Source organism: Gracilinanus agilis, chromosome 2, assembly GCF_016433145.1.
Source record: "Gracilinanus agilis isolate LMUSP501 chromosome 2, AgileGrace, whole genome shotgun sequence".
Taxonomy (NCBI): domain Eukaryota; kingdom Metazoa; phylum Chordata; class Mammalia; order Didelphimorphia; family Didelphidae; genus Gracilinanus; species Gracilinanus agilis.
The window spans coordinates 647,161,324-647,174,059 of NC_058131.1; the positions used below are offsets into that span (position 1 = coordinate 647,161,324).

Consider the following 12,736-nt stretch of genomic DNA (forward strand, 5'->3'; position numbering starts at 1 on the left):
CTGCTTACCTTTCAGCCAACATTACTGGAAGTGTGGAACCAGTGGGCTGGTTGGGGGCTGGTTCTGACATCTCAAACCGAACATTTGCTTTGTTTGCTGAGTTCTGGACAGCTTCTGACTAACTTATTTTGTCAAAAATCCATCTCAATCTTGTGGGAGGTTCTAAGGGCCATTGGATTTGTCCCTTAGAAATCACTTCTAGGGGGCAGCTGGGTGGCTCAGTGGATTGAGAGCCAGGCCCAGAGAAAGGAGGTCCTGGGTTCAAATTTGACCTCAGATACTTCCTAGCTGTGTGACCCTGGGCAAGTCACTTAACCCCCATTGCCTAGCCCTTACAGCTCTTCTGTTTTGGAGCCAGTACATAGTATTGATTCTAAGACAGAAAGCAAGGGTTTAAAAAAAAAAAAAAAGAAAGAAATCACTTCTGACATCTTCCTAAACTTCCAATTTAAACTGATGACGAGTATTTATTTGGAAGCTACTAGCTGCCACTGTGATATGTCCTGGGGGAGGGGTAATAATGAGACTATGCTTATGGCAGGAATCTGGAGAAGGTAGAAGTAGTATTTATGTAGCCATAGAGTGCCATAGGCACTTATCTCCAGTGGTGCTGCCCTGTGTTATGGCACAGATAAAAATTTTAGCATGTTATATAAGGATTTTATTAGGGAGTTTGCCACTGTGATCAGAAACATTGTGGCATTTCTTTTATTTCAATGTTTTTTTTTAATCTTAAAATTTTATTTAAAAAAATTGTTTTGCCAGCCAGGTCTTATGGTACCTCAGTGCTACTTGCCCTCTTTTCATACAAAGTTGATTTGGGATTGATCTCCATTCTTCTGTCCACATTTTACTTCCCATCAAGATTTCTACAAAAAATGAGCCAGGGGAAAGTGGAGAAAATTCTATCTAAGCTACAGATCATCATGCTTTTTTTTTTCAGGCTTAGATATGGACGACTCTACCATCCAGTGAAAATTAAATATTTTTATATCAAATTATAATTGCAATAAATTTCACTAAATGCTTAAAGATGAAATAAGTCCAAGGGCTAGTAAGTGGTAGATTTAGGACTTGTGTTCTTTCATTTATATTATATTATCTTATAAGTTATTGAATATGTAAGGGCAGGGATTGATTATTAATCAATTAATAACCCCACCTAACTTAATGTAACTTATACTCTAGCACTGATACCTTAACCCAGGGGTCGGCAACATATGGCTCTCGAGCCATATCTGGCTCTTTTGATGGCCAGATCTGGCTCTTTCTGCAGGATCCATAAAGTCAATTTTTTTTTCAGGCACTGTTACAGGAGCGCACTGTGAGCACTGTATGGTTCTCACGAAATTACATTTCAAAAAATGTGGCGTTTATGGCTCTCACGGCCAAAAAGGTTGCTGACCCCTGCCTTAACCAGTTGAGAGAACCTCTATGGAATCAATCACGATGTCATGAGACTGGGTGAGAGTAACCTAGTTAATGAGTTTGGAAGAAGTGAAGGACTTCCAAAATTGGATGAAACGAATGACATTGGAGGGATGTATATTGCTATTGTCTAACGAAGCTTAGATACACCTTGTAGATCTATAAAATTACAAGACGATTCATAACCCAAACATTTGAGTTTATAGTTGTCTCTTTTGAGATAGAATACTGGTCAAATCTCTAAGAAGAAATTGTTATCAGGAGAAGGGCAGGGAGTATAGCTTCTGCCTAACTAATTGATATCAATCAATAATCATAGTTGGAAGCACACTAGTGGGGGCTCATGAGCTAAAGCATTAAAAACTCCCAACCCTTCAGGGACTACCCAGAGCTAGCAAAGTCTATATGACAAATTGATGGATAGATGGATGAATTAATTAAGAATACAGCAAGTGAGACACTATCAATGATGCCAAAAACCTATTCCTAGGAGTTACTGAAAGCAAAAGTAACAGAACATTATCTTCTAGTTAGAGCCTTTAGGCTCAAAGCTCAGCAGACCTAAACAGAAGTCTGTTACCCCAAAGCCTACACACAAGTCTTGCCTTTTCCCCCAGGCCTTCTACACTTTTGTCTAGATTCCCAGATATCTAAGATCCAGGGCCCATTCTCTACATACTTTTTGTACTCTTTCCCCACCTATCCTGGAAATATCTATACAATTATCACAGGAAGAGAGCTCAAAGACCTCTAAAATAGTTAAATTGAGTATTTTGACCCAGAGTTTACACTGCTTCAAATTTGGAATACCCAAAATATTTGGGGCTTCATAGAAATAAGGAATTGCTCAACCATCCCTCAGATGTTCTTGGAAGAAGCATAGAGAATTTTAGCCTTGAGCCATAATAACTAGGCTGTTAGAAGTTCCTGTCTAATACTTTGTGTTAAGACATAAATGGAAAGAGCATAGGAATTGCAAAGACCTGGGTTTAGATTTGAACCTGTGTGGAGTTAGAGAAAGTAACAATCTCTCTGTGATTTGTCTTCCTCCTCTGTAAAAGGAGAATGATAGTATTTGTGCATCCAACTTCACAGAAGTATTATGAAGAAAGTACTTTGTAAACTGGAAGGTTCTAGAAAAAGGAAGTTATAATTGTGAGAATCAAAGATGATAAAGAACATTAGGGAAAACCATCAATTGGCCCTTTATAGATAGGGGGAAACAAATCAAGAAGAGAAAAATTGTAACAACGTGGCTTAACTGTGTAAAATTTATATTACATTCATTTAAAGAAATTTCTTATGATTAGCACTAATTACTATGAGGTACAATAATGATTACTCATAACATTAAAGATCAGATTAATTTCATTAATCTTTTTTTAAAACCATTACCTTCTATCTTAGAATCAATACTATATATTGGTTCCTACACAGGAGAGTGGAAAAGGCTAGGCAAAAGGAATTAAGTGGCTTGCCTAGAATCACACAGCTAGGAAGTCTCTGAGGTCAGATTTGAACCCAAGAACTCCCATTTCTGGACCTGACTTTCAATCCACTGAGCCACTTAATTTTGTGTGCCTTAACAGATAGCTGGGTAGTATAGGAGATAGAGTGCTGGACGCCACAGTCAGGAAGTTCTGAGTTTAATTGGCCTCAGATACTTATTAGTGTATTATTTATTAAAGAGCAAGTCATTTAACTTCTCTCTGCCTCCATTTAATCATCCATAAAATGGAGCTACTAATAGATACCTCCTAGATGGTTATGAGGATAAAATGAGTTAATCTTCACTTCTGAAACCTTAGAGTGATAAGCAAATGCTATAATAATTATTTGAATAAATCAATAACTGAAACAATGTACACACAGGACTTGGTAAACCATAAAGTGCTTCAAACACATCAACTATTGCAGCTAACCTCCTTAACATGTTTTCTCAGACTTAATAGCTCGGTGTTAAAAATTTTTTTTTATTAAAAAGAGCATTAGTCCCAGTGTGTAAGTCAACTTGGGAGCCAAACAAAGCCAGTGACCTCCGGTGGAGTTAATGGCAAAGGCTCTTGTGGACACCATCTTTGTCTAGCCATTCTAGAATGGGGAAATGGCAGTGACAATAAGAGGGCAAACATAGGAATATGAATGGCCACATAGAAGGTCAAGTTTGCCCTTCCTCCTACTCATTTTACAGACCAGTAAAGTAGACTCAGATCACTGGTGACTTGCTGAGAATCCTACAGCTAGTGTCTGAGGTGGGATTTGAACTAAGGTCTTTCTGACAGAGTCCATTGCTCTATCTTCCCATGCTGGCGAACCTATGGCACACATGCTGGAGGAGGCTTCTCTATTCTCCCTCTCCACATGTGCCTGAGGACATTTTTCAGTTCATTCACCCCTCTGCCCATCAGCCCAATGGGAGCACTTCTTCCCTCCCCTGCCTAGGGTAGGGGAGTAGTATAGTTTGAGCACTCAATCTCTAAAAGGTTTGTCATCACTGCAACGAAACTCACTTCTATCCTTGATTACAAACCCAGGCAACCTGACCCAAGACTTCACTTCTTGCACCCCCCTTTTTTTTGGACTTGATTTGTTCTATAGTTTTGACCTTGTTTCTTCTCTGGACACAACCTTTTGCCTCTAGCCTTTCAGCTCCATGCCTAGTATATAGATTTAGTATCCTTGGCTTAAAACAGGATGATTCCTCTCTACCTGGGCAGGAAATTCTTGAATTTCTTCCTTAGCTTCCCACATTGGAAAGTCCATGGGATTTGTTTAACCTTAGCCTGTGACAGAACTAGAGGAATATAGATGACCACAAAGTCGGCAACTGAGGCTGTGTTTGCCCAGATTCAAAAGTCTTCTCTAGATATCCCAACTCTTTAATTTCTGAGTTCTTAAAAGAGAAAAAGAAAGGAGCAATCCTATCCCATCACAATTTTAATTTCCTTTTGTAGTCTATGGTGACATATTTCCCCTCAAGAGAAAACTCAGAAGAGATGGAATTCCAGGCAAATTCCTGAGAGAAAATTACTTTTGGGGGGGGGGGCAGTGAAGAGTAGAGCTTCCATCTGACTAATTAATATCAATTGATGATAAAGGGAAGCACACTAGACCATGATGTTAATGCATGAACATTAAAAAGCATTAGAAAGAGCATTTTAAAACTTTTATTAAAGAGCTTTAAAAAGATAGTATCTCCCAACCACTCACCCACCATCCCACAACCCTTTAGGTGTTGTCCACTAGCATTTAAAGAGAAGCAATCTATTGAATAGAATGCCTGCCCTGGAGCTAGGAAGACTTGAGTTCAAATTCCACTTCTGACACTTACTTGCTCTGTGACAAGACACGTCGCTTAACTTCTATAAGCCTTAGGAAACTCTTCGATTACACTTAGGAAAGAAATGAAGTCCTCAAAAATGTTTCCTCTAAACAAGTGATACAGTTGGCAGCTAGTTTGTCTTAACGAATAAAAAGTTTAGAAAACCTAGGCTGTGTTTAGTCTGAATCATACCTCCCATGCTTACCAAGTTGTTTTTTTTTTTTGTTTTGTTTTGTTTTTTTAACCAAAGGAGGGTGTTCAGCATTTTGTCTTGTAATTTTACAAAATTACTGTTGAGGAAGGATCAAGGCCTTGGGCATAAGTCAAATCAACAAGAGTCTTTGTCTGCCTTGTAATAAAATGAATAAAACTGGACCAAAGTGTGATTAGAGAACTAAAGAGCATTTTATCATCAAAAATTCATCCAGTATAATGTAATTGGTCAGAGTTTTAATACTGTTATTATTTGTTTACGTGCATATTAAGAGGGACAGGAAACAATGTGAAAAAGAAGTTGGAGTTCAGGAGAGTGGTTTTAAAGTTTAAGGGAGAGGATGAGATTTCTAAGGCAAAGGAAATTCTTATATGGCTTATAGGAATGTGGCATGGAGAAAACTGATTTATATTCTCTGATTCAATTTAAAAAGATGCTTAGATTTAATATTTTGAGATGAAAATAAATGCCTAGGAAGCATGGTATAGGAGAATGTGGAACATGGAGGTAGGAAGAGTTGGATCCAGTTCCCCACCTTTGTCACTTTCTAGCTGTTTGACCATAGATAAGTCATTTTACCTCTCTGAGACTCAGTTTCCTCATCTGTAAAATAGGAACAGTAATGCCTATAGTTGTTACCTCACAGGGTTTTGGGGAGGACCACAAGGTAGGGCATGGAAAGCTCTTGGTAAATGTTAAAGTATGAAAGTTGTCAGTTTTCATCATCACTGTCATCAGTATTAGTAAAGAGAAAAAAGGAACCTAATGCCTTTAGCCATTTCCCCACCTATATAAAACACTTTCCCTTCTCCCACAGAAGTTGGCATCATCTTATTCAAATTCAGTAATAGCGAAAGCAAATAGAGAAACCCACACCTACTCTAGGATCTTTTCTACCGCATCTGGCTTGAAAATGGTAGAGAAGTCAAGGACCCTCTCAGCAGAACAAAAGTATTTCCTTCTCTGTAACTCACAATACTGGCAGCCCAGTAGTGCAGTGGATAGAGTTCTGGACCTGGAGTCCCAACAACCTGAATTCAAATCTGACCTCAGACACTTACTGGATGTGTGACCTGGAGAAGACTCTGTCTGTCTCAGTTTCCTCATTTGTAAAACAGCGATAATAATAGCACCTACCTCTCAGGGTTATTCTGAAGATAAAATGAGATACTTTATGCTTTGTAAACCTTAAAGCAATGTGTAAATGCTATTATTATTATTACGATTATTAATAACTCTTGATATTGTTGGCTTAGAGGTTCTCTAATATAACCAAAGATTTACTGAACAGAATTATTTTTAAAATCTAACAGGTAGTTAGAAACGCCAACCCTTGAGATTTCTCTACGGAATCCTCTTGCTGTAATCTTTCCTGGGCAACTCATTTTATGTACGAATATTCTGAAGATGCATTAAAAGAACATGTCAGTAAAATCAATTTTGAAAACACATTTTTATGAATATTCTTGGGAAGAGGGACCATTTTTTAGACCTCACTAAAGAAAGGTATGTATCCTAACCAAGTCTTCTGTCTTCCAAGGAACAATGGAACTTCTCATTTGTTTTGTTTAAAAGGAAATGAAGTTTCTGGCTTCCTAGTCCTTGGCAGCCAAAGAGTCCTTTCTTCAGACAGCCTGGTCTGACCATGTAATATATGTTAAGGCCAGGAGCAATCTCAGTACAATCCAACAGTAAGTCAGTGATGACATCAATACGGAGCTGGAAATCACTTGCTTTTCTTCCAAAGTCCTATTTAAAGAAGATGGTAGAAGGGGTGTCAGCGACCTCTTGGTGGGACTGGGGGAGGAGGTTGGAAGTTCTCTCTACTTGGAGGCCTGAAATGAAACAAAGCAAGCAGGTAGAGAAAACGATTAATGAACTTCAAAATTAAGATTCACAATGTTATACAGTTTATACAGTATATAAAATGCATGCACGCTTTTACACTCTCTTCCTTTTATGATTTTTAAGACTTAAAGAAAAGGGCAACAAAGTTACTGGCAAGGCTTTTGTATTAATTTTGTTGTTGTTCTATAACTTTAATGAGGGGAGACCAATTCTATAGGTATGAAGCAAGGAGAGCAAAGTAAAATATTTTAGCCTATTGGTTAAAAGGGTAGTTGAAAGTGAACTGTCCAGGGGGAGGTGATGCTATTGAGCCTCTTCAGTGTAAATTGTGGGGTTGTGGTGGGGAAGATGCATAGTCTAGGATCCTAGGATAGTTGCAAACTATACCAGCTTCATACGGCAGTATTCACTGGATTTTGTTTTCATCTCCCGTTATATGTGTGCCAGACTTTCTGAGAGTAAAATATGTCTCTGTGGCTCTCAGGTACTGAGGGTCTGAGGCAATTACACTGAAAAAGTCTACACAGAAGCAGGTTGGTGACCGCTGTTGTTCTGGGAATCTTTGACTCCTGCAGAGGGCAGTGGGGCTGTATAACCCCAATAAAAAGTGTTATTGGGCAGCTAGGAGACACAGCAGATAGAACACCAGGTCTGGAGTCCAGAGGATTGGGTTCAAATCTAGCCTCAGACATATCCTAGGTGTGTGAGCCTGGGCAAGTCATTTAACCCTGTTTGTCAAGAGAGAGAGAGAATAAGGGGGAGAGACAGAGTCAGAGACAAAGAGATAGATGGAGGGAGAGAGAGAGAAAGAGAGGGAGAAAAAAGAGAGGGAGGGAGGGAGGGGGAGAAGGAGAGGGAGAGGGAGAGAAAGAATATTACAGTGAGTTCTCCAAGAACTCAGGCCTAGCTATAAGTCCTGGGCTACCCCAAAGTTGAGTCCTCTATACTATGATATGTATAATCCCACCCATTCATAAGAAGCCAACTAAAGCTACCTAAACCTTCATGTCTAATGAATTGTTTTGTTTAGTTTGATTTTTTTGTGGGTTTATGTTGTATCCTGCTACCTTACTGAGCAATTAATCATATCAATTTGTTAATTTGCTCGTTCTTGAAGGTTTTCTAAGTAAATCATCACATCAACAAGTAGGCATCACTTGAAAGATTTTTTCATTTATGTTTATGCTTTTAACTTCTTTTGACCTGTTGCTATAACTACCATTTCTAGAATTATGTCCAACAGCAGAGGGAGAAGATGACATCCTTGTGATTTACTTCTTTGATTAGATTGTTATACTAACTTCATATTACTTCAAGCTTTTTTTTTTTTTTTTTTTTTTTTTGCCATATTCCTGTTGCTTCTAAATGACTGTTAATTGTTCTCCAAACTTTAGTAAATCTCATTTGGCTATTTGAGGGGGGAAAAAACTATTTGTGATGAGAAGATTTCCACATATAAGTTGTAACATGAATATTTAATTATGCTGGAAGCTTGCCAACAAGTGGAGAAAGAGAATACCATCAGGCACTCCTTAATTATCACTCTCCTTTACCTAATTGTTGTGCCTCCTAGAATTTTCAGTTTGAAGAATTACTCAGCAAATGCTTACTAAAGGGCCCCTCTGTGTACTTTTTTTTTTTTATGTGAGGAAAAGAAACTCACTAAGCAATTTAGGAAATGAAGGGTGGCTTTTGGGTTAAGGTATAGATTAGAAGCTTCAAAGGTACGAGGAGGACAAAGTAACAAAGCCTATCATTGTCCAGTTCTTCTGACTCCTGGAAATGAACAGTTTAATTGTGTACCTTACTGAGTAAGAAAATTTTATGTTGAAAAACCAGATCTTGTTTGAACAGTCCAGTATACCACTGAATAGGGGGCGATGGGGGTTGGAGGGAGATGGGTACAACAGAATTCTAGACTTAAGATAGATGATACTGGAGGGTCGCTTATCCCTGTCTTCTTCCTTCCAAAGGGAAGACTGTGTATTCTTTTCTTGAAGGCTTCCAGGGAGATCAGAGATTTTTTAAAAATTATTTCAAGAGCTATTTACATATTGGGCTGCCAGGATACATATTTATTATGGGTTGCAATATGCCCTGTTGGAAGGTAGCTATGCTGATGAGATCATGAATTTGTTGAAGTATTTACATGTTATATATACTTGAAAATAAGTTTAATGACATATTTACAAATTTATTTCCAAATGTAACAAACCCCAAATCCATTACATCTAAATTTCTTTAAAGGATTTTTTAAATGTAGTCAGATTTTTAATCTTTTCTTCTTTTCTCATTTTTTCTGCCATTTTCATAATGTTCTTACTAAATCTCATGACCAAGTAATTTTCTGATTATTTTACACAGTTAAATGAAACCCCATCTCTGTCCTTCGTGCCAATATCAGAAATACTTGTTCTTTGTTATTTTTCCTACCCTTTTAACAAAATTCCATAAACTCTGTGTGGCTATAGCATATAACTTGATCTGTGTTTCTGATTTGTTGTTCAGTTGTTTCAGTTGTGTCCAACTCTTCACAACTCCACTTGGAAACTAAGGTAAAAAGGATAAAGTGACTTGCCTAGGGTCAAACAACTAGTAAGTGTCTGAGACCAGTTCTTCCTGACTCTGGGCCCAATGCTCTATCCACTGCCCTACCTTGCTACTCCAATCCTTCTGATACCTCTTGCCAGCTAGGCTCAGAACCCTTTAATTATATAAATGAAAGTCATACTTTCTTGGACAGAGGCCTTCTATTCTGATTCTAGAAATTCATATTAACTTTAACTAGGACATGCAGTTTACATACTATATCAGAAATCTATGCCTCCTAAAATCATTAAACCTATGGAAAATTGATGGCTAAAGATGGGTCATTAACCTCTGATCGTTTTAATATGTTTAAAAGGATATTTAAGTGGAAAGTGATGTGACAGAATTATTACCTTTTGGGGTACCAAATGATAAAATTACAAATGAATATCTAGCATTCATATAGGGCTTTAAGATTTGAAAAGTGCTTTACATGTTATCTTGTTTAATATTAATAAGTCCTTTCTATGTAAAAATTAGGCAATGTGGTTCAGTAGGCATAACACTAGGTTGGGAGTCAGGAGAATTGGGTTCTAGTTCCAGCTCTGTGATCTTTAATAAGGCACTACACTTTGCTTGGGAATTTCCTTATGTACAGACTAAAGGGGAATATGACCCTGAGTTTTAATATCACAATACAATTAATTTGCCAAGGCAGTACATGACAGAAATAGCACTGGCTTTGGAGTCAAAGGTCCCAGGTTCCAATCCACTTCTGTCAGTATATCACCTTAGGTAAGTCACTTAAATTTACCAAGAACAGTTTGTATTAGATTATTGGTATTAAACTCAAATAGAAATTGATTGCTTTAGGCCACATATTGACTTAGAAAACCACAAACTAACATCATCTATGTCATGACCTTATTTTATTTATTTTGTCATACATTCCCCAATGACACAATTTTGAATCCTATGAGAGATGTTCATTTGACTTGTCTGGGTAATCTAGTTCTTTCAACTGAAAGATGCTGTTAGTCTTTGAATAAGCCATGTGGGGCTTGAGGAAGGAGATGAAGATTCCCAAATCTCAGCGTACCCTAGCCCTCCAAAATCTCTGGCAGGGCTCTAGGAAAGTCCTTTTTGACTTCTAATTAACTTCTAATCTCTCTTTCTCTCTCTCTCTCTCTCTCTCTCTCTCTCTCTCTCTCTCTCTCTCTCTCTCTCTCTCTCTGATACCAAAAGGTAGTCGAGAAGTCATGAAAGGAAGGTAGGAAGGTACCAAAATCAGACTAGTCACACAATTTTGCTTTGGGATTGCTTTCTCTCTTCCTTCTGGGGACTAGGTAAAAAGAAATTTCCCCTTTCAAAAAATGAAAAATACCCCAAATATGTTCTTCTGCACTGAAAAGTTAGGAGCATGGGTACGGAGGAATACTTACTAAGGTAGAGATCTTCCTTCAGCCCCTTGAATCTACTGCATCTCATACCTTTTGACCCCACCTTGTTTGTCCCTCAGTGACCCCCCTCGAGGGACCTAAGAACACTTCCTGAGGGTAAAATGAAGTACTATTTATCTTTGTATCTTTTCCAGGACTTATCAGCATTACTCACACAACAGATGCTTAATAAATGTTTGTGTAACAATTGAACTCTATGGTTCCTGCCATCCCCACCCTACATAATTTATTTTCATTGTCCAATTTCTTTCTTTCTCTTTTTCAAAACATTTTCTTCTGGCTTATAATCAATACTGTACATTGGTTCCAAGGCAGAAGAGCAGTAAGGGCTAGACAATGGAGATAAAGTGACTTGCTCAGGTTCACACAGCTAGGAAGTGTCTAAGGTCACATTTGAACCCATCTTGAGGCTTGGCTCACAATCCACTGATTCGCCTAATTGTTCCCTTCCTCCCATTTTTTTCTACCAACCTTTGCCCCATAAAATATTTGCCAAGAATTATCTTTGGATCCTTCATAATATCAGCTTCTCTGAAAAGGTTGCATGGCAGTAGGAAGGGGAATTTGCATCAGGAGAGACTCAGCTCACTAGCTTTGTATTCTGAGACAAGTTACTATCTCTTTGGACCTCACTTCACTATTCAGAAAATGAGTATAATAATATTTGTACCACCTGCCTCATAAAGTATTTCATAAACTTTAATAGTAATTTATATATACCTATGTAATATAGATTATTATAAATCTTTACTATCTTTTTTACCCTTTTTGATAGCTTTACATCTTCTTTTCATCCAATGGCTTATTCTTCATTCCTTTTATACTTTTAAAAATATTCTTCTTATTTTTCTGCTCTAATTTTTTTATGTCCCTCAATCTAGACATCATTTTCTTTTTTAAAAAATATTTATTAATATCTTTGGTTTCTAAAAAGCCCTTATTTCTAAGTATGTCTGTCCCTTCTTCCTCTCCAGTATACATAATCTTCTAATGAGTTTCTAAGTAACGTAAAGGTTACTTAAGATCGTTTCCCTGTTTTTTCATGGTAAACTCCTTTTAATACAACATAGTATCACTTTGGTATTTTCTTCTACAATGGCAATATAATTGCCACATTTGTATTGAGCTCAGAATAAATAAAGAACCCATTCCTTTTTTCCCCACTCTACTTTTAGCTAACAGCTTTCCCCCAGCTGTATCTATGTTGTCGGAATTTTATGCATTTAAATTTGAAACTATAGTAAAAATTTACTACTGAATTTAATTTTGAATGATGTCTACATTTTACCTAGACAAGCCTAGGTAGGAACCATCCATATAAAACTTCAAAATCTGAATGTATCAGGGTAGGGATCTAGAATTCCTGGGAGAAAATACTCATATCTTACTAATGTATGAAGTATGTCTGTCAAAGAGAGAACTAATTTTAGGAAGAAACTTAAATATCACGCTCTCTCTGCAGTGAATGATGTCTCCATTTTCTATGTATGCAGAACATGTTGTTAGTATTATTGCACTTTTATATTCTAATTTTTGTCACAGTTATTTCTTATCTTATCTCCAGTGCTAGGCTATAAGGTCTATGGGGTCAAAGATCACATCTTATTCTTCTTTGCATCGTTCACAGAGCCTTACACATAGCAGATAGTTAATAAACATCATAATGAAAAATTACAAAATATGGGGAGCTTCCAAGAGATTGTAAAGATACCTGCTACCATTAAGAACTCTACAAATTTCACTAACCAATATACAAGTCCTTACATTTCATCATTTATATCTGTTGAAATATACAGCTGCTATGTAAACTACATCTGAAAAGTTCCCTAAAACTCTATTGCCTTGTTGAATTTTGTTTCTTAGCATTAGAAGGAAATTCACCAATCAGTAAGCATTTTAAATTTTGTTTGGAGATTGTATTTCCCTATCTTACAC

At 37.2% G+C, this 12,736-nt stretch overlaps 1 protein-coding gene across 1 annotated transcript in view; it reads right to left on the reverse strand.

The window, feature by feature from the left end:
- Nucleotides 1–6,405: 6,405 nt before the first annotated feature.
- Nucleotides 6,406–12,736, reverse strand: part of PIK3AP1 (phosphoinositide-3-kinase adaptor protein 1) — a 145,702-nt gene continuing 139,371 nt past the window's right edge. The window contains exon 19 of the mRNA XM_044660207.1: nt 6,406–6,799. Coding sequence (XP_044516142.1) covers nt 6,742–6,799 — 58 coding nt within the window. The 3' untranslated portion in view covers nt 6,406–6,741. The remainder of the gene's footprint in view (nt 6,800–12,736) is intronic.